General features: G+C 36.3%; 1 protein-coding gene across 2 annotated transcripts in view; it reads right to left on the bottom strand.

Annotated features, from left to right (window-relative positions):
- Positions 1–20,758: 20,758 nt before the first annotated feature.
- Positions 20,759–23,917, bottom strand: part of LOC149803374 (meiotic recombination protein DMC1 homolog) — a 78,892-nt gene continuing 75,733 nt past the window's right edge. For both annotated transcript variants that reach the window (XM_089953090.1, XM_089953091.1), the window contains exons 12-13: positions 23,171–23,287; positions 20,759–22,602 (exon numbers count right to left, since the gene is read on the bottom strand). In XM_089953090.1, the coding sequence (XP_089809216.1) occupies positions 22,533–22,602; positions 23,171–23,287 (187 nt within the window). In that variant the 3' untranslated portion in view covers positions 20,759–22,532. The remainder of the gene's footprint in view (positions 22,603–23,170; positions 23,288–23,917) is intronic.

Raw genomic sequence — 23,917 nt, forward strand, 5'->3', positions numbered from 1 at the left:
AATGTTCAAGCGCATGTCCGACACAGCATTTGACATGGAAGCACCTGTCCTTAAAGATGAGTCTGTACGCGATTATCAGTTTTATTCTTATGACGCACGATTACCAGATCAACGTGGAGCAATTGAACTACACGTTCATGATACAAGTAGATACATTTTAGCCGCTGAGGCTTTTATTGAGGTAGAAGGTACAATTGTAAAAACGAATAATAATGATTACGAAAATGTAGTAAAAGTTGGTTTTGTCAACAATGGTATTATGGCACTGTTTCATAGCGCCACTTATATGATTGATGGAAAAAATATTGAATCGATTCAGAAAGATGTCGACGTTGCTACAACAATAATAGGATTAGCAAGATATTCTGATGATTATACAAGATCAGCAGGTCCCACGATGTTGTTTGTAAAAGATAATTCTGGTAAACTCGATGATAATCCGTATAATATAATACGACCGAAAAAACACACTGCCGCTGATGCTGATGCTGATGTGGCGCCGGTGGTTCACGGTTCTAATCCAGATTTCAACTTGGGATTTGCAACGCGTAAAAATATGTTGCTAGGAACCAAGAGAAGTTTTTCATATACAATTCCACTATCGCATATTTTTGGATTTTGTAGGAATGTTAGAAAAGTTATTTTTGGAGCTAGACACACGGTTGTTTTTGTAAGAAAGGGTGATTATAACGATTATCTGTGGAGACCTGCTGGTGATTCTGGTAAAGTAGCATTAACAAAATTTTCCTTGTGGATGCCGTTAATGACTTCAACAATCGAAGAAGAATAAAAATTACTTTCTTTCATGGACACAGGTGGTAAATCCCTGTTGTCATGGTTAACAACAAGCACGGATAGTATACAAAGTAACGCTAACAGTCAGTTTACATGGCATATAGCATCACAACAAGGTGTTTCTGCATCGCGGCATATTTTTATTGCGCTGCAAAATAAAAATCGGATAGGTAGTCAGGAACGTTCACATATGATATTTGACAATTTAGGCGTTACTCAGGCTTCTTTACGGATAAACGGACAACAAGAACCATCCGAAAATGTATCGTTAAATTATGGACAAAATCATATAGGACGTGTATATCATCGTTTGATGTCATTCATGGGACGTGATCAAAATGTGGATACCGGTTTGCAAATATCACAACATGATTTCAGAACTTTGTATCCTATTATTTTTCGCTGGAGCATCTTGATCTATCAAAACAATCTGTCGTTGATATACACTTTCGAGCTCAGGTAACACAATTTCCTGTTGCCGTAGCTGGTCCACCAGTTATTTATAGTGATTACAGAGCAATCGCGGTCATACTTAGTGACAAAGCAATGTTACTTGAAGGTGGTAGTGGTCGAATGAGAGTCATTGATGCACCAGTGGAAAATCTATAATCGTGTTATTTAGAAAAAGATATTTATATAAAAAATGTCATACAATCACGTTAATGTCACTCTGACTCCCGGTCAGGTGAAAAAATTACAATCAAAAAACGCCAACTAATGCGGAACAAAAAAATCACTAAAGCGAGATCAGATTTCAGGTGGCGGTCCAAACAAATTATCGTTGACAAATAACCAGATTAAACATCTCAATAAAGCCCTAGAATCAAAAACAGGAGCTCAATTTCATCTTTCTCCGAGCGCCATCAAGGACATGGTTAAAATGGGTGGTATTTTTCCACTTCTCGCGGCCATTCCGGCATTAATAGATGCTGCTGTTCCAGCCGTAGCAAAAGCGGCTGCGTTAGGTGCTGTTGAAACCGCTGCTGAAATGGCTCTAAAGAAAGCAACAGGAAAAGGATACAAAAAAAGGGACGCGGCCTAAGATTACCAGGATCTCGTTGGGGAAGAGGTCTGAGGCTTCCAGGAACAATCCGTTAGACGTTCCAGCATCAAATTTTGATTTACTTAATGCTGCTAAACAACTAAAAAGTATCTGCCTTTAGAGGTGTTTTCTTGCGAGATCAATTACCACAACGGCCAAACAGCGTTGAAACGGGTATTATTAATCTTGACTCGAATTCACGACCCGGTACTCACTGGGTATCATACGCAATTGATCCACGTGGAATTGTTTATTTCGATTCGTACGGATTAGCTCCACCCGTTGAATTTATCAAGTATGTCGAGCCACTTCAAAAAAAAGTTTGGTATTCAACGCTACCAATACAAATAATGACAGATCCGCCAATATGCGGCCGTGAAGCAATTAATGTACTTAACACCATATCAAAATCATCCAAACCGCCACATAAAGTCGTGCATGATTATACGAGTAACCGCTTCGTTGCGCGCAAGGTGTTTTAAACAGATCAAGGATCTTATATAATAGTTGATATTAACGGAAGATCTTCCTCTACAAGTAAGAAAAGTAAGAAAAAGTCTGATGACATCGACTTGTCAAAGTACGCAACTAAAGATGAACTCACTGATATTATGAACCTGGCTGGAGGTGACCGAGATGAAGTTGTTGTTTTTCAGGACCGATATGGTGTTTTAAAAACGAGTAACATCAAATGGAATGACATAGTTCGACGAGTATTCGGTGCGGTCACGGATAACATCCCTGTGTTTACTAATGACGAAAAAATCAGGGATTCAAGTATGTTGTTTGCAACCATCAGAAATGAAATTGCAAGAAGCGTTGCTAATCGTTTAAGAAACACTGGCGACACAATGACGGGAGAACTCAGCATGAACAGGAATAAGATAGTAGTGTTGAGGGATCCAACATCCGACGAAGACGCAGCAACGAAAAAATACGTCGACGTCAACTATAACACTGTAGATGGTAAATTATGCACGTTGCGGGTCGAGTATGATGTTTACGTAAACGCGTTCAAAAATCTCCGTAGAAATTTTAGAAAAATTAACGAAACCGCAGAGGAATTTTTTGGTACTCTGCCCACCGTTGATGCAAAACTCTCTGATATCGAAACTAACATCGACGCGATCAAACGAACACTCGAAGACATCGTAGCGGGAATTCCTGAGATCGTTAACAAAATTAGTTTGATTAAAATTCCACCTGGAATAACTCCCGGGCATCGGGATTTGCAACATGGTCAACGCAGAATAAAACTAATAAATATACCGCAATAGTCACTGGCGTGTACAGGCTATCTGTGTTCAGTGCTGCAAAATTCGAGATATTTACAACGTATCTATGGCGTCATTCAACTGGTAAGTTTTCTGGAGTTGTAACTATCATATTAAACAAGGGAACCGAAGAAATATTTATTCTGGAAGCAGCTGATAAGAAATTAACCGCAAAATCTTACTGGTGGTGTTTGGAATTTGTAGCTGAAACACCTCAATTGGTTACTGCATAAAATATAATGAGTACCTCAATCGACGATGCATCTCAATACAGGTACAATCAAGCGCGTGAATGGCAAGCAGCGTTGAAAGATATCATCGAACAATATACACTAAAAGTAAAAAAATATCGACGACGACTGGTTATCGTCGACGTGATTGTTTATTCAGTAGCCGCTGTTGTTGCTGGGACAGGTGTTATATTGTCAACAATGACAATGATGGCATCAGTAGCCGTAACAATCTGTATTTCAGCAGCAACAACAATTGCAGGTGTTCTTAATATCGTAGCCAAAAAAAAATATGCACCTGCATGAATGAAAAATTATCCGATTACATAATAAAATTACACACAGCGACGGTCGCATATTCCAAGTTATCTTCGTTGTTATCAGCGAGTCTCAGCGATGGAATAATTTCTGATTTTGAGTTTTCAGAAGTGATTAAAATATATAACAGTGCTGTTAAAGGTACGAGTATTAATAATGACATCGGTAGAGCTACTTCAACAGATCGTGACAAACACAATAACGCACAAGACCACGATGATCTCGGTAAGCTCGACTAATCCTGAATTTAGTGTTAATTTTCCAACTGCGATTCGTGCAAATGAAATCGCGTTAGCACAATTACGAGTATATTGCAGCTGGCCAAATATCAGATCGAAATCATTTAATGGAACACCAGCAAATAATTCGCTTGTATTTGCTAACAAGAACAAACCAGATGGAAAACCTGACTGGGTCGTTGTTGAAATAACAACTGGCATTAATGAGGTCGAGGAAATCAATGAAGAATTTCAACGTAGAATAAAATCAATAACAGGAAAAGAAGCAAAAATATCAATTAACGTTCATGAGCCAACTTTATCAGCAACGATTGAAATACATTCACCTGATTACGCCGTTGATATTTATCAATCTTCGATAAGATCCGTACTAGGTTGGCCTGAAATTCCTCCACCGATACCACCAGAACCGAAAAAGTCTGATTACGTCACGGATAGGCAATCATATCATGAAATTACCCCATCATACCGGGAACATCTACGTAAATTAAAAAGTAAATCACTGTTTAGTAGATTTGTCATTATCGGTGATGAAATTGAGTCATGGACTTTTAAAAATCCCGGAGAAAAAACTACTTTAGGTTTTTATCGAAGTGAAATTATTGAATAGTTTCAGGAAATCAATCAAGAATGTAGAAAACAACTAAATCAACTAAATCAATATTTTCAAGAACATATCGCTGATGTAACAATGTCACGCGAAAAAATTATCACGCGCGTGGAAATATTAAATCAGCTTGTATCAGACATGGAATATCTTAACAACCGAATAGTTCAGGCGATGATTAATTTAAAATTTCCTGAAGGATCTGATACAAAAAAATGGTTAGATAAATATTCAATAAAAGAGGCTGATCTACCGAATTATAAATTCCCTGGATATAACGTGGATGAACTAAAAAAATCTCTCAATGATCTTATTAACGAAAACTTTCATGAAATTGTTGAGGCATGGAGATAGATGATATCACCAGCAACTGTTCTCAGACACAACAATGACCCGTACGGAGGTGGTGGACATGTTTCACCAGGAATCGTTAATATAACATCAACGATCGCAATCTTGTTTGTGACGTAATCGATGGCAGCTATCAAATCGATCTTGGAAAGTCAAATCAGGCTCACCAAGGATATATTTTATACACGTTCACACCACAAGTATCTCCAGTGAGTTTGATCGTGCAACAGCCAACCAATCCTGTTTATCTACGTACACATCATCAGTATTTGTCACGAATCAATTTCAAACTCACCGTATACAAAGGACGATTAATTGACCTGCGTGGGGAGAATTGATTGTGAATCTACATGTAAGATCGTAGATGTTCATCTTAAGATTTCTGTCTTAAAGACTTTTATAGTAATGAATTTTGATCATAGATCTTTGATCTGAAATAAAAGAAATATTTCTGATAAAATAAAATAAAAATTTCAGAAAAAAATAAATATTTCAAAAAAAAATCAAATGTTTCTGAATAATATAAAATAAAATAAAATATTTCAGAACAAAATAAAATGTTTCTGAATAATATAAAATGAAATATTTCAGAAAAAGATATTTCTGATAAAATATTACACGTGCTCGGTCGTTTGATCAGTAAGGAAGTTACTCGCTGACATGTTTCTTAATTGTCTTATACGAGTACTAATTATTTTTTTGCCTCGTATTCGTGGGATAACTCCGATCTAATTTTTTCTACTGCAGCAGAATGAGGAACGAATTCCTTCACTTCATCATCTTCTATAGCAGCTAGCGACTGAAACATCGCAGCCTGAATTCGTTTTATGAACCTGTATTCGGATGATAGTGTGTGTATTCCTTGGTTCTTACGTTCTTGTAAAATTTCAAAATCAGAAATTATTTTTTCAGGATTTAGTTCATCAGATATATTAATTCCATTTTTTCCAATTTTTTTATAGCAGAAATAATATCATTAATATTTTCGTGATTCATTATTTTACGGTATATATTTATTTAAATCAAAAAAATATATCCCCATGTGAACCCTAATCGAGTCTTTTAGCGAGTTCAGGAGGATGTTTCAGGGACAGCACAACATATAATCCCCACATGAACCTCTATTACGACGTAGATGGTTAATTGACTAATTATGAGGTAAATCGAAAAAATAAGTAGTATACGAGTACAATACAGAGCCAAAAATAAATAAAATTAAATAAATAGTTAATAAATATAATTCTACGTAATTACTTGCTAGTGATGATAGTTTATCTCATTAACAATATTGGAAAATAATTTTTTGCTTATATTTTTTGATAAGGTAGATTTTGTTATATTATCTGCGATGTTTTTTACCATACGCGAGTTAATATGAAAGTATTTCGCAGCCGCGTTCATTGATTGAAACGTTTTCTCTTCACCAGTTTCTATGTAGATTTAACTACCCTCCTTGCAATTGCTTTTTCATATTTACCAGTCCCTCCCCGTGCAGAATTATCACTCTGTGTAACAGCTTGAAGATTGGATAAACTATTGTCGGTTTTCACACCGTTGATGTGATCGATCACAAGACCATCTTTGACCAACCCCTTGTGACACTCGTATACGAAACGGTGACAGAGATAACTTTTCTTTTCATCGGCACCAAACGTGAACATTAGATAGCCAGTATTAGTAACAAAACCAACTGGTCTTTTCAACCTACAATTTCTGATCATACCATCACGATTTGATTCGTAATTTGTTATTATAGGATGTGGGACAAATTCATTTGCTCCATTGTATAATGATATCATTTGTTTAAGTCACAATTTGTCTGAAAACTTAGTTAAATAATCCTCCACGGATTTTATAGCTCCGTCACTGACATCATTTTTTTATCATAGTATCTTTTAAGCCCGCGATATTTTTTCCATCACAACGCGCACATAACTCTATTTTATCTCGTACTCCAACACCACATGGCAGACATGGTATTGGTCCTAAACAACCTCTACGAACGCTCTGTAAGTGAATCCCGCATAATTCCTTCCTGCAGGATTTATTGCAGGGAGTTAATGATCCGATCATCAACCATTTGTACTTGTTCTGTGGAGACATTGTATATACAATATTTTTTATTTAAATACTTGTCTGAAATATAATATAGATGAGTTTGAGAGATTATCCAGAATCAAGCCTTGGAAAACAAGTAAATTCAACCTCGACAGCATATCTTCTGATTTACCAATAAAATATCTAGTTGGTAAGAAAATTAAAAGTTTGATCAATAAAATTCACGACGCCAAGAGAGCATTTCATGCAGATGGTGCATCTCATGTCTGGTCAACGTTCAAGATTATACGCGACAAAAGATATCATCGACGCTACGATGAATGACAAACGAGCGGCAGCTATTACCGAGCAGCTCGATATAGAAGTTATCTTTTCAGAATAAAATTTGTCGTGTTAACAGAAGCAGATAACTGAATTATCCGTGACAAATATGATCCTGTCCACCATAATAAAAAAAAATTGTCATACTGAGTAGAAATTCCAAGCCAGGAGCGCTGACTGGTATTGACAAACCTTATTATGAACGAGCATATCCTGTGACCGCGGTTATTTATGGAATTTATGTGATAAATGAAAAACCCAGCATTAATAAACTGGCGCCAATGAAAGTTTCAAAAATAAATTGTGTAGCCGAGCGAGTAACGGAGCATTTTACAAACACGATGCGCGGAAGCGGTTTAACAGATAAAAGACGTGAAAAAATAAACAAATGGCTGATTTAGTGAAGGATACTGGAGCTACAATAAACGATGTTGCTAAGTTGGAAAAAACACTAAAATTCCCAATAATAGTAAAAACTATAACAGGGGAGATTTTATATTATTCGAAACATTATAAAAAAGGAGGAGCTCCAAAAAATATCATTGATCATAACGCTCACTCGTGGACCAGCGCAATAACAGTGTTTCCACGAGATCGAACTGTAAGATTTTACCCCCCAGATAATTCTGATGGAGGCATGTTTGATTTTATTAACGAGATAAATAAAAACGATCCTGTGTCAGTATGGTTGTTTCAGAGTTCTAACGACGAATCAGATATGGAAGAAAAAATCAAGTTCGATAAGTTTGTAAGACCAAATGGTGTTATTTACCGTACAGATCTTCTCCATGAAAAAATGAAAAATCTTGCGCTGCAATATACTGATGATACTGACGAACTATTGAGCAACTGTTTTACTGTTCCTTCAGTTGCGGCTCATTTTGCTAGAAAGAAAAATTCGTGGAAACCAACTCGGTCTAATTTTCTTGATGATATAATATCAAGTTGTGTCGAATACGGACACGGTGGATTGTGGAATACTAAATACGATCATAAAGATGTTATTTCAGTTGATATGGTTGCATGTTATCCTGGAAGTTTTCTTGGATACGGAGATTGTTCTATGTATTTTGAGCGATTCGGTCATCCGACGCACGACATGACACGAGTATCGATAAATGGACCATTACCGGATTTTGACCTAACTGGATTTGCTTGTATCGAGTCATTTGAAATGTCTAAAGACCTCCATGCGATTTGTTATACTTGGTTTGGAAAACATTTTTCAGAAAAAATGTGGGCATCAACAGTACTGTTTCGGTATATGCTCGATTGTGCGATATTAACACTATTGATTGTAAGTGAAGCAATTATATCATACCGGAAACAAACCGAAGTTTGGTTACCACAACAAAACAAATATTCTGATGATGAAAATCCCGATATAACCTATTACGAGAATAAAATTACAAAAGATCTCGGTAGAAAAATAATCGGTAAGTTCACTCAGGGAAGGGTATATGATCACAGACGACATTGTACAAGATTGATCATGGATGATGCTGAGTTAGATTTTATAATCGCTGATACAACGAACAGAAATACGTTTATAAGTCAAGAAATAGCTTTCTTGTCAAATGGAACTAAATTAGGTACAATTGTAAGTTATGTGGACGGTGAGTCACCTCAGTATACTCATTTAAGATCATCTGCACCATCGGTGTACGATCAATAACTAGAAATAGAACGGTTTATCTAAACGGACCTGGGGTTCTGGTAAAACCACTCGAGCGATCGAACTATTTCAGAGCTCAGACATGATCGTGCTGGCACCTACACATAGACTCGCGCGAGAGATGAAACAACGAGGAGTACAATCATGTACTTATCATAGCTCCTTCCGATGGAAGGGTGATGCATGGACTTCTTCGAGGATGGGAGAAAAATATATTCCAAGGATTATAATATGGGATGAAATGTGTACAGTATCATCAGAAACATTAAAAATATTTCTCGATTGTTTGTTGGCAAGAAATACTGCTGTAATAATGTGTGGCGATCACGGTCAACCACCACAGTTTGTTGGATAATTTCCACATGATTGGTTGAAAAATTTCGTTGATTACTATAAAGAAATAACTGATGATCATAGAGCGCTTGATGCAGAATTAAGAGAATTTAAAAAATTAATCAGACTACAGCCGAATAAAATTCAATGTGAAGTAATGCGTGGAGTAATTCCAGAAACCTCTATGATCAACTTTCTGCAGACGTGGAAACCGAATGATCTGATAGTTGCGAGTAGAAAAATAGTTCGTGATAAACTTCAACGGGAATTGTTTCATTTACATAAAGAAAAATTTCCAACATTGCCATTTCCGTTATGTTATCGACCAGCTGATACACGGCGGCAAAATAATGACGTTGATATACCGGGACAGACCGAGAAACAGAATTTAGTATTAAATGATATTATCACAGTTGATATCAACGCTGTTGAAGATGCATTATCGTTGAACAAATCTCCGTGTACACTAGGGTATGCAATGACGATTCACTCATCTCAGGGATTAACTATTTCTGACACAGTTGTTTCGATTATAGATTATCGTATCGAGTCGTCAAACTTAGTTTATCTCGCAGTGTCTCGAGTCAGAAGAATATCTCAGTTGCGAAGAATTGTCTTGGACGAGTCAGTGATTAGTGATGATATTGACAATGATATAATAAGAAAAATATTAGCTGGTTATAAACAATCTGACAAAAAAATAAACGCGATTTTGATCTCGACGTTGAATTTATCAACACGTTGACACAACAGCAGAATAATCATTGTACAAGTTGTAATTGTGTGATGTTATGAAGATGTTCAAATAATAATCCAAGACAATTTACCGTGGATAGAAAAGATAACAGTCGCGGTCATACACGAGAAAATGTAATGTTGACCTGTCTTGAGTGTAACACTGGACAACAAATTTTTACAAAAGTCATGTTACTGAAATAAAATTAGTCAATTCTTATCAATTTTTATGTGCTGAACACGAATATGACAGTCAAATTGCAAAATTGGCTCTAGTTTTTTTGTAATCTGCAAGAAATTAATGTTTACATAACGAAATGCATTCCAATAGTAAAAGGTCAACTGTAATAGCCTACCTATAAAAAATCAAGTCATTGACTACATCTTAGATTTCTTCGCCTGTCTCTTGTACAGCTGTTCGGGAGCATCTCTGAGGAGTGTCCAGCAGTAGTCAGCCAGCATTGTAGTGGACCATTTTCCCTGGTATCTTTGTTCCATTGTTGCGATATCTTGATGAAAACGTTCGCCGTGTTCATCACTAACAATACCACAGTTGCTAGGAAAGAAATCCAAATGGGAATGAAGGAAGTGAATCTTTAGAGACATATTGCAGCCAAGTTTCTTATACTTCATCAACATGTCTTCTACTAGTTCCTTATAGTTTTCTGCCCTAACATTTCCGAGGAAGTTTGTAGAAACTAGGCGAAAAGCATTCCATGCTTGTTTCGCGTCACCTTCCAGCAAGTTGTTGAACCGGTCATCTTTGAAAAGCTCTCGAATCTGAGGACCCACAAAAACTCCCTCTTTAATCTTTGCTTCGCTGAGTCGAGGGAATTTTTCATGCAGGTATCGGAATGCTGGCAAAGTCCGGTCAATGGCTTTCACGAAGTTCTTCATCAAACCTAGTTTGATGTGAAGGGGTGGTAGCAAGATTTTCTGAGCCTCAACCAGAGCTGGGTGTTGGATATTCTTCTCTCCAATGGCTACATTCTGCCTGTGAGTCCATTCCTTCCTCATGTAGTGCATTTCCCTTGCTCGGCTATCCCACTCGCATAAGAAACACATGTATTTTGTATATCCTTGCTGCAGTCCCATTAAAAGGGCAACTACCTTCAAATCACCACAGAGGTGCCAGCTGTACTTGTTATACTCAATGGAATTCAGTAGCTGCCTTAAGTTATCGTATGTCTCTTTCATGTGGACAGCATACGCTACTGGAATAGATGGAAGAATGTTTCCATTGTGCAAAAGCACAGCCTTGAGACTCAGTTTCGAAGAGTCCACAAATAGTCTCCATTCTTGTGGGTCATGAGTGATTTTTAAAGCATTCATGAGGCCCTCAATATCGGAACAGAATATCAGATTACTTTCCTTTCTGAAGAAAGGCTCCAATTGCTGGTGGCGCTTTCAATATGCAGTAATTGTGACATCTTCTTCTAGAAGATTCCATTGTTGGAGTCTTGATCCTAGCAATTCTGCCTTGTTCTTTGATAAGTCCAAATCACGAATCAGGTCATTTAGTTCTTCCTGTGTTATTCTGTGTGGGGTTGATGATGCACCACAGTGAAAATCTGGATCACTGCATGCTGATGGACCAGGAGAAGAACAGGTCGACTCACCTTTGTCTTCGTCAGATGAATCAAGAGAATATTCTGCTGGAGGTTCTGGAATAGGAAGTCCCTCACCATGTGGAACTGGTCTCAATGCAGACGGAATGTTTGGGTAGACTATTCTCGACTTCTTTCGCTTCGTTATTCCGCCGGAAAGAGGAGGAACCAAGCAGAAGTAACAGTCATTTAGGTGGTTGCTTGGCTCTCTCCACACCATTGGGACTGCAAACGGCATTGATGACCTTTTGCAATTCAACCACTGTGAAAGCTGTGTTGTACATGTAGCACAGCATATATGCGGAGCCCAAGGCTTGTCTTGGTCACCAACCTTGCATCCGAAGTAAAGATGATATGCCTTCTTCACTTGAGAATTGATACTTTTCTTCTGGTTGGCAAATGTCACTTCCCCACAAATATAGCAAAAATTGTCCGCGGTATTAACACACTTTCGAGGCATTACTGTTCTTTATTGTACGTAAATGGATAAAATAATAAGTTTTATGTAACAGTAGCTTGAACTGTCTCGCACAACGTCTAAAACATTTTAAATGCTGAACCTATCTGATTGGGCTTTATATAGTACACTGCTTACGTCAGCTTCAGCAGCCGCCTGGCATTAGTATAATAGGCCTACACATGTATAGTACACTGCTGACGTCAACTTACTTCAGCAGCCGCATGGCATTAGTATTGCATTGCATCAGAAAATGATGCAATCAACTGTGGATGATGTGAGCATGATGGTATTATGCAATGTTACATCATTATTCCGGATGTTGCTGCAGTCCTACTGGAGAAATTTACACAGTGAAACATAGAAAATGAGGTATATGAATATCTTCAAAACGAGAGCCAATACAAATTTTTCACGGTTATATTCGTGTTCGGCACACCAAAATACTACAGATTAGGGCCTTTTCAAGTCAGTAATGATTTCACTGTTGACCAGTGTAATCGACGTAGGGGTGCTAGTCAAGTGATCGCGGTGGTAATTGCATATCCTCAGGAATCACCTGTAATTGTTCACGTGTAAATCCACGTTGAGGAGCAGTTGAATCTAATCTGTAGATTGTAGGTCTACCTGAGGATCTTGTCACAGTGGATATCTTATGTGTGGTAACACTCCAAATAGGATAAGTCGCTCTTTTTTTACCACCTTCGAGTTCACCGGGTTCATATAAATACCTTACAGTGGTATTACCTAATCCTGGTTGCATTGAAAAATCACGTCGTTGTATTGGTATATTTTTTTTTTTTAATTGCATTAATAGGTTTCATGTTGGTCGTTCGAGTTACTTCATTATTTAACGCAGTTATCACACTTGGTAATCTTGCAACCCATTCACGAGATCTCATGTCTTGAATAAATTCCTTCGCGTATTGATATCCAAATAACCGCTCAGCGAGTGTTCGATTAAATCGCTCAACAATTGCCTGATCACGATGAATTGCAGTGTGTCCTCGTCGTATTTTGACATTACATTGCTTCATCAACGATGATACTGGACCAAGAAATTCCTTGCCAGGATCACCCTGTAGCAGCTGTGGCCATTGTAGACCACCTTGTGGTCCGGGTCCACGTTGATAAATTCGTTTAAACGCAGAAGCTGCAGCTTTGTCAATAATGGTTCTGTTTCTTTATGTCTACTTGCAACATCAACGACAGCGCGTATTTGTACGTTTTTCTACGTATAGTATCATGTGGTAAAAATAAGATATCTGCTTGTTAAACTTCATTAGGGATGCTGACATCGAAATACATGTACTGAATTTGTTTCGGTGGTGGTAGGTAAATTTGCCATATTGCCTGTTTAGATAACCATTTTTTAGTGGTAACACGTGTGACTTTTGCTGCATCAGCGAGTTTACTAATTGCTGCATTACCTTTCCAGTATCCTCTTGGGGAATAATAAATCTTTTCCATTTATAATTAATTACCAGCACCCATCGCTAATTTACCTTTCATCGCGGATCTTATTAACCAATTAGCTAGCGATTCTCTTATATTTTTATTTTTTATAGAATTTAACGCATGAATTAATTTCACATCTGTGATATGTCTGTGTTGTAGGTTTCTGCTTTTATACGCTACATCATGAACATGACACGCTTTATCAATAGTGTTTATTGGTTCCTCGCCTGGGTTTGGTTGATCCTGATTGACAAGTCTGATATCAAGTCGAGTACCAGGACCACAATAATTATATCCTGGTAGATGTTTTTCTCCTTGGTATTTAGCCCACGGAGTTCCTGGGAAATTTGACATTAATGTAGCAATATCACCACCATCTTTTATAGGTAAAAAAGAAAACTTTTTTCTGTTACATACTGCACATCTTCCACCATATGCTATTCTTGCATTTTTTGTTGTAACCGTGGATAGATTATTAGTTGGGGTTTTAGTTCTACAGCGTAAACAATATAGATTCATGTATTTATATAATATATATATAATTGATTTCTCAGAGACTCGAAAACAAGAGCCAATTTAACACCATCCTGCGTTGCCAAATTCGACCAGAATGATAATAATAGGACCATCTGGATCAGGTAAGACACAGTTATTACTTAATCTTATAATGAGATGGTTGAAATGGGATAAGTTGTATTTAGTAGCACCATCAGTTGATGATCAACGATGCTACGATGTGCTTAAAGATTTTAATGAAAACGCGCGATTACTGGATGTCGATGTCATTAAATTTATAACCAATATTGATGAAGCACCATCTGTTGATGATCTAGATGGATTTATTAATAATTTAGTTCTATATGATGATGTGATGCTACACAAAAAATCAAATCCAGCTAGAATATTTTCTCGAGGAAGACATAAAAACACTGATGTGATATATGTTACTCAGCGATACGTACAGATTCCGAAAGTAATCAGGGATAACTGTAATGTTTTAGTTGTGTTTAATGGCGTAGACACACATACGTTGCGCAATATTCATCAAACTTGGTGCAACGGAGATATGGATATAATTAAATTTAGAAATTTCTTTTCACAAGCGCAAGCTACTCCACATGGATTTATAACAATAAATTTATATGATCCTAGATCCCGATATCGTGTAGGTCTTGGTAAGATATTTGGATAAATTAATAACAGCAGAAGGACGCAACCTCAAGTTGAGTCAATTTTTTTGTAATATGATTGCTATCAACACGGATAAAATTATATTTAACCAATTCAAGGCTTCCTCGAGTTGGTTAATACTTTTTGTTTCAAATATGTTTGCTTAAGATATAATATAAAGATAAAAGGGTTTATTTTTGGTTTTGGATGCTCCTACAAAAAAGGTGCGTTTGCCTTCCCTGCTGCTACTCTTCCTCAAAACGCGAGTTATTTCCCTTAGCAACTCTAGACCTCACTACTTTTCCTTTTACACAAACAATCACGATATATTCATACTTTTTGTATGCTTGTTTGTATTTGTTGTTGAAACTTTAAGTATTTTGTAAAGTCTTAATGTATTCTTGGAGAGTCTTGGGGTGTTTAGTGAGACCTGGGTGAACCCTGATTGTTGGGTGTCTCTGCATCTTTACCTTCAGGCTATACATGGTGGCCAGTATTAATGGTGGAGGAAGAACCCGGGAAAACCCCAGAAAGAACCACTGATCCACAAGAAGCTGCTGACAAGCTTTCTCACATACCCACATTGGCTGAATCCGAAACTTGAAACCATGCAGACAAAGGTGAAATGGCAGTGATCTGTAACAGACCACTCGGGTCCCCTCTGCTCAGAGGTACTGACACAGTTGCTGTAAGCTTCAGCCAGCTCTGCCTTGGTGGCATACAGTCCCTGGGTACATCTTCGTCTTTTTGTGAATGTCTGAAGATGTCTAGTGGCATGATGTATATTACCACAGCCAGCTTGTTACTAAACAAAACCAATGGGTCAGTGGCAGCGTGGCATCAAGCTGCGTGCATGGATCGCGATTCCACACCTTGATGAATGTGTGGCCCCAAATTGTCCTGTTATTTTTTTCTAGGTAGGGAGGCTTGAGTAGAGTGTCTGGAAGGGTCAATAGATTGACACAATGAGGTAATCAACGACCTCGGGTAGTGACACAAGCAGATACAGGACAAAGTAAAGCAGTTAGTCAATAGGTTGCCCGGAATGCTACCGAATGAGTCTTGCAGTACTGTGAGGTGTTAACGATGCTGGTCTCATGTCCATTGCACCCAGGCAGATGCTGAAACTCATCTGTCTTCTGACAACCATGGATAACTTTATACAACTGGACAGCTGAAGCAGGACAAAATTTGAAAGGACACTTGCCACCACCATTGGAAGCTCTGACCTTCGAGACAGCATCTCCCATGCATTTGTAGCATCCAGGTTACCAGCCATACCTAGAGTCACTGCTTTACTTGCAGTCATTATGGATGGGATTACTGCCATACTGGCAATAACTGCCAGGGAAGGTAGAAGAGGTAACAGTAAATAAAAAAGTCATGTTCTTTTTCCATAACTATTAGATTAAAAGTATATGCCGTGCTTGGCTTTGCAGGCTACTTGGAAGTGCTTGGTCTGGGTGACCATCAACATAATAGGATGACACCCATGGAGCTCTTTATCACCTAACTGCAGCTTAGCATTGCAGCGTGGCCCTCCAGGACATGTCAATCTTGTCCAGCTGGACTTGTGGTTATGTAAACCTTCAATTTTAATTTGTATGATCTGGTGGAGCCCCAACCATCCTCTTTCATTCCACAGCACCCTCAAAATAAACTGAGCCATGAAACAAAATCAGGTTCATAAATCATCAAACTGAATAAATCAGGATAACAGTCAATATTCAAGCATTTAGGTCTCTAACATAACCGTGCAAGGATAAGATTTACAATCTGAAGTGTTAAATTTTAACTTGGTAATTTTATCTTCCGGTTTTGAATACTTGGATATTTGCTTTACTTTCACTGCAATTTAAGGGACAATTTCTTCAAAATCTTGTCCTGCTTTTCTTACTGAAAATAGACTCATCTCTTGAAAAGTCCCATATGCTGGACCATAAATTACTGGATTTGTAAGAGAAATACATGGGATTATTTACATGGGCAAATTATCAAACCTATTTTTCACCGTAATCAGTAGACCTTGATAAACATATTTGAAAGAAATTTGATTTACAATTTGGATGTAGGTATGGTCTAGTGGTACATGTAATTCAATATCATGCAGGAGATTCCAGTTTAAATCTCACAATGTGCTTATCTTTAAGGAATATTTTCATTTTTTTAATGTGCCTTTTTTATACCTTGAATTATGCATGATAGTTATATTACTACTGATGTTTTCTGTGTGAATATAAACAAAAAATCTGAATCTAACCAGTAAACAGATGACATTATTGTGTGGATTCCTTAAGAAATATGCTAATCTGTTATATATATTGATAGCAAACATACAGTGGTACCTCAGGTTACGAACGCCTCAGGTCACGAACAATTCGGGTTACGAACAACAACTTCAAAAAATTTTTGTCTCGGGTAACGAACATTGCCTCGGGTTACGAACGAAGGCGAGAGAGAGAGAGAGAGAGAGCAAGGTATAACGTTGGAGACAAACGATCGCGTACAGTACAAACGAAGGCCACGCAGTACTAACTCCCAACACCACTCCTCTGCTTCAACCCATGGACCAGCAAGTGATCTCCAACTTCAAGAAACTGTACACAAAGGAGCTCTTCTCAAGGTGTTTTCAGGTCACTAATGACACCGAATTGACTCTGAGAGATTACTGGAAAGACCACTTCAACATCCTCCACTGCATCAACCTCATTGACAAGGCCTGGAATGATCTCTCCACCCGTACCTTGAAGTCTGCCTGGAAGAAAGTTTGGCCATCGTGTGTACCAGAGAGAGAAGAGTTTGAAGGATTAGAGGCAGACGCAACAACTGTAGTGGATGAGATTGTGTCTTTGGGCAAAAAATGGGCCTGGAAGTCGATGGCAACGACTTGGAGGAACTGATTGAGGACCACAGTGGAGAGCTCACTACAGATGAGCTTGTGGATCTTCAGAATGAACAGCTAAAGACATTAAAGGAGGAGCAGTCGTCCGATGATGAGGAGCCAGTGACCGTTTCAGCTGCCAGGATTAAAGAAATTTTCAGCAAGTGGGCAGACGTCGAAGACTTCAATTTGAACCATCATCCAAACAAACTTGTTGCTAACAGGGCAGTAAACCTGATGAATGATAACGTGATGGCCCACTTCAGAAAGATTCTCCAGCAAAGGAAGCGACAAATTTCCCTTGATAGTTTCTTGGAGCAAAAAGATTCCCAGTTGGCTGCCAAGAAACAGCGACAAGAAACTCCTGAAACTAATGATTCAGAATAGCAAACAAAGTGACAAATTTCCCATGATCGTTTTCTTGGTAAGAAAGATGGACTAAATCTTTTTTTATTTTACATTTAATTTATTTGGTTGTTTTCTTTCTCTTTATTTAATACGTGAAGTACATGTATTCTTTGCGTTTTGTCAGGTAAACGACCGGATGTTAATAAAAAAGAACGATTCTTTCATCTTGAAACGGATTGTCTCTATTTCATTGATTTCAATGTTTCGGGTTACGAACATTTCGGGTTACGAACCGAGTTCTGGAACGAATTAAGTTCGTAACCCGAGGTACCACTGTATTTGAGCATAAAATAAAAATAAAATTTGCCTGTTTTGAGCGAATCATGGATATCACCCACTTGATGAAAGATATATTTTGCTCAAGACAAGCAAATATCCTCTATATTAAACAAATATGTTCCTTACTGTGCAATTCAAGTTACACTGAATTTTGTTAAACTATATATATATATATATATATATATATATATATATATATATATATATATATATATATATATATATATATATTGTGTGTGTGTGTGTGTGTGTGTGTATATAGTTGTAAGTCAGATGAGAGTCTGTATATAAGGAACACCAAGTAATTCCTATTTTAATATCAGTGTGAAATCACTTTTAGTTGTGTTCAGTCATAATTCTGAGAGGAATTATTTCAGTTAACCATCAGAATTATAATGTGCTGGACTAAAACACTGTTCGGGGATTTTTGTGAATTAATTCAAAAAACATTCTGGATTATAACACTGATACATCAAGTTGATATTGGTATATCAGCATTTTTAAACTTGTCGGTTTCACTTTGTCTGTTACCTAGTTTAAGACAATGTTACATATATCTGATTTAATTCATATTTATTTTAATTTAACTGTTTGTCAGTTTTAAATTGTTTAATTCTATTATATGCTATTATAATGTAAATTTATTCACTGGAGATATTTTTCCAGAAAATCATTTGACCTGAATCATTCTTTTGTAAACACCAGGTGTTGATCTAAATCTTGACCTTGTTTCAGAATTTGTAGCAACCTTTGTAAACAAGTTCTATTTTATTTTAAAATGATTGTTTTTTGTCAGGGTCATTTTTCGGTGTATGTGACATAAACATGATCATGTGACCCCCTTTTTGATTTCGCTATTCTGGTTTTTCCATTACTGCGCATTTGTTTGTTTTAATAGACATGCGTAGAGAGAGATTTCTGTTTTGGGCTTTTTACACTGATGTCAATTATTTTGCTGTAGCCAGATTCTGAGTTATAATTTTCTTCAGATCAGTTGGATTTCAAAAGGATTAATTCTTTTTTCTCTGGAAATATTTTAAGGAGTGCTCACACAGAAATTTTGGAAAGACATTGCTTACAAATTTATTTTGGATTTCCAACAATGGAGTGTCATTATTTGTATTTCTACAAGGAACTGTAAAAACAACACAGTACAGATTACAGCATACATAATCATCATCCATCTTGGATTTTCCATCTGGATTCAATCTTGAAATTATTAGAACATTTATTACTAGGACTTTTGCAATTTAATTCGTGGATTATTCTTAGATTATTTTATTTATTTGATTCTTGAAATCGTAAGTTCTTCTCCTTTTTTTTATTTTTACAGAATTTTTCCAGGGAAATAAATTATTTGTTAAATTTTAAAAAGCTTGTTGTTTTCACTCTTTCTGTGTTACTGTTTATTCGAGCCTAAACATGTAACAACAACATAATCATAAGAATTGGTACTCACATCAATCAGATTGTGAGTCTAGTATGCAAACCAATGGGTCACTACATCTCCATATGTTAGCTGTTCATTTACTGTTTCAGAAAAGAGAGAAAACAACTTATTCTTATGTAAACTAACACATATCACAATTTTGAAATATAAAACTGATGTCAGATAAAACAAGAAATTTAATACTTCTATATGAAAAAGGTAATATCAATTACTGTTTACTGAACTATAAAAAAAAAACATGTTGTTTACAACATTCTGCATATTATTTCAATTCAGTAATAAATCCTTGTTACAATGTGCTTGAAAATAACATCTTACATCAACTGCACAACAAAACATGACATACTTTTAAAGGCCCAGATATTGGCATGAACTGATTTCTGAGACAGAAGAGACATCCCAAGACCTCTAATCTTGTTTGAGGCACCAAGAACTTATGCATATGCTAAAACTTGGGATTGGCCATTTGTCTCAAGAATAATGCCCCCTATCATGGGAGGCACACACATACTGTTCCCATATCTATCTATTCTTTTTGTATTTGGGCCAAATGATATTGGACTTAACATCAATATCCAAATCAAGGTCAATTTTCACTGATATGTTTGATCAAAATTACGACAAGTTATGGCCCCTTCTCAATCAAGTTTGCATCTTAAACCATGTTATCCTCATTCATACTAAAGTTGTTATAACTCTTATGTCCTCTGGACATATTTTGCTTTATTTCTGCTAAAAAGAATTGATTTAGTGGGACTAAAATTTATTTTCGTTATCTGACATCAAGTTCATAGTCATTGCTGATACCGAACTTAAAATATACATTCCTTTAATTCACATAAATAATAATTTTAAGTATGATCAAGGTTGAGTTAAAAATTTAGAAATTACAAAGATCTATTTGGAACTAAATCTTGATTTTCTAAACATATTTTGTGCTGGATTTTGTTCTAACTGTTCTGAATTCTTTTTAAGTATGAAAGCTTCTTTTACTTACTGGTACAATGAAACAGTTTCTTAGCAATGGACAAAAATATATATTTGCATTGATGAAACAAGTCTTTATTGCAATAAAAAATATTCATCAACAAAACAATAAAATAAATAAAAATATTAAAACTCAACAAAATGCTTCTTTACAGAAACAAAGGTTTTGCAGTAAAATAGTAGTTGTCACAGAAACATGCATCTAACATGCATACTGGAGATTCATTTTCTAAAGCCATCTAACTAAGCATCAATATAATTGTAGATAATGCAAATAGTTTTGATATATGAATTTGCAACTTAAAAGAGAACTTGTGTTAAATAATTAAATAAAAATTCATTGAAGGAAATGATCCTCTACTGACCAAAATGACTTTCCAGAAATTCAAGAAAATACAATTTCTTTTTAACTGCGAAATGTTAAAAACATCTGATATTTCTGAGCAAAATAACATGATTTTCAAATTAGCCACTGTGGTAGACAAACGGGATTCAAGACTGACACATTTTCTATTTGGTAGCCAATAAGACATCATTATAGTCTTTTGGTGAAAACTCCATGTGAATGTGACCATCCACTCAGAAGTGATAACAGCATATTCAAGATTGCCACAATAATGGTCATATAAGATGTCAGATTAGCATCATTTTTATATAGGCAAAACTAGATACCATAAGAAGTCAGTAAGATTTTCTTTTTAGGATGAATTGGGATAAGAATTTTAAGATGGCTGGGTGACCATAATGAGTTTTATGCTGGAACCATTTTCAGTTATGACCAACTAGATATCATAAAAATTCTTTCTGTGAAAGCCTAATGTCAACTTGACCATAAATTGAGCAGTGATAAGATTTTTAAGAATGCTTCTGTGGTGGACATGCTTTAGGTCAGATCAGCACAATTTTCATTTGGGACAAACCAGACATCACAAGTCTTCCTGTACAAATCATTTATTGAAAGAGTAGTGATAAGATGATTTTCGAGATGGCTGCCATGACATATAATGGATGTCACATCTGCATTTTTCATTTAGGATCAAGTAGATATCACATGAAATTTGTCAGTGAAAACCTCATCTTGATATGATTTTCCATTCAAGGGGAGTAAAAATAACAAGATTTTCAAAACGGCTGCTGTGTCAGTCTTAGTGGATGTCTATTTGAGACCAACTACACAGTATAAGAAGTCTTCTGCAAAACCCATGTTGATATGACTTTCTGATTAGGAGGAGTATCAATAACAATAATTACAAGATGGCTGTCATACTAACCGTACCATACTTAAGATTGGCGCCATATCTTTTTGGATCAACTGGATATTATAATAGGTCTTTTAGTGGAAACCATATGTTAAACATGATCATCCATCCAGAAGTAGTATGGATTACATTATTGTTATGATGGCCTCTGTGGTGGCCATCCTGGATGTCCAAGTGGCACCAATGTACCGGTAATTTAGAACCAACCTTACCATGCGATGAAAGTGAGTATAAAGTTACATGTCAATAATCCTCTAAGTTGTTTAGGAGGAGAAGTGATAACAAACTTGCACTACTGGTCAGAAAGATCACTGATGAGAGACGATGGAGAAGAACACATTCCTTAAACTCCTCTGGTCTATGACCACTTGAGCTAAAAACTGTTCTTTGGTTACTGTGCTTTAATAATCTTCAGATTGTAAGGAAATGGCAATTATTTGAGGTGTGAGATTTATACATGATCAATGAAACATAAATGTACCGTTGTTTGTTCCATTAATAGGTAATTTGTAGGGACAATAATTTAACTTGTTACATGTAGGTTTCCTTGTTTTTCATAATACATTGAAACTATTGAATTGTAATTAGGCCAGCATGACTATTCTTTGGCATCAGCTATGCCACCAAGTGTGATTGCAAATGTTGCTTCACTCTCAGGAAGATCAGGGCTGTTAAGAAAGAAAAATATAATATTAAATGCACAGAGAGTATTTTTAAATATTCAATAAAGGCAGAAAATAAAATCATCAATCTTAATCAAAACAAGGAGCAACTAATTATCTGCAATAAATTTACTGGTACATGCATGAAATTTTAAGGATTTTCTTGTTCCCTTAGGTCAGTAAACTTTTGCCAAAGCTTCATGAACACTTGAAAACAGATTCAATCATTTTAGTATATCCAGTGATATTCTGGAGGGCTTCAAATAACCTTAATCCAAAAAGGTCAAACTTTAAATGGTACAAGAATGAAAAGCAATATAGGCTGATGAAGCCACTACAGTACATTTACTTTTGTGAATCTCTAGGATTATAATAGGGTCCAACACTTTGTTAAAAACATACCTCTTGATTATATAAAATTGAAAACAGTTTATATAATGAGCATGCATTTGTGTAACATATTTTTTCTTCATATTCTAGCTTTCCTGTTTAGATGCTGATTTACACTTTCCTAGTAAACAGTCAAGCACCTACATCTTACTGAAATTGTTGAAAATTACATAACAGATTCTACCTGTCATAAATTTTTACTATTCTTGTGTCCCCTCTGCCTTTGCGAAGACTGAGTCTTGTTGTTGATGCATGAGCAATGATATTTCCACCAATAGGTTTTTTTGGATCAGGAGCAAATCTAATGAGAGATTCATAGACATAATAAGTATCTGATATAGACCTTAACTTTAGAATAATTTCTGAAATTCCTCCCAAAACAACTCAACTACAAGATTCTTCCATTAGCATCCATTAGAATTTAACAGCCCACTATGCTTAAATAAAATTAAAATCATATTACCAACTAAAAGTTATTGTTCAAGAATTCAATTTATTTTATTATCAAAGAGTATTTTTTCATTTACCATAATAACTGGTGATATTCTTTTCATGCCTGGACATAGACAAAGTATATACGTGCCTTACTGGTATCTGTTGAATGATAGTAGTAATAGTCAAAATCGTCATTGGCACGTTTAGTGTCAAGATTTTTCAGGCCCCCCTGGGCACAATTAGCATCAAGGGAAATTTAGCATGGGGAATATTGGGCCTGTAGCATCAAGGGAAAGGGGGGTTGTATAGGGATAATAGGAATGGAACAGGTGAGGTAACATCAAGGTAGTGAAGATTGGTAACAATGTAGTAAGGGGCTGATCTGAATACACACTATTCTAGGGAGTGACAAATACAGGAGATATAGACAATGACACACAAACACACATATATGGCAAAGAGAATAAATATCTTTTCAAGGCACATGAGTGGCTTT

Source organism: Sinohyriopsis cumingii, chromosome 3 (assembly GCF_028554795.1).
Source record: "Sinohyriopsis cumingii isolate HCF-2022 chromosome 3, ASM2855479v2, whole genome shotgun sequence".
Taxonomy (NCBI): Eukaryota; Metazoa; Mollusca; class Bivalvia; order Unionida; family Unionidae; genus Sinohyriopsis; species Sinohyriopsis cumingii.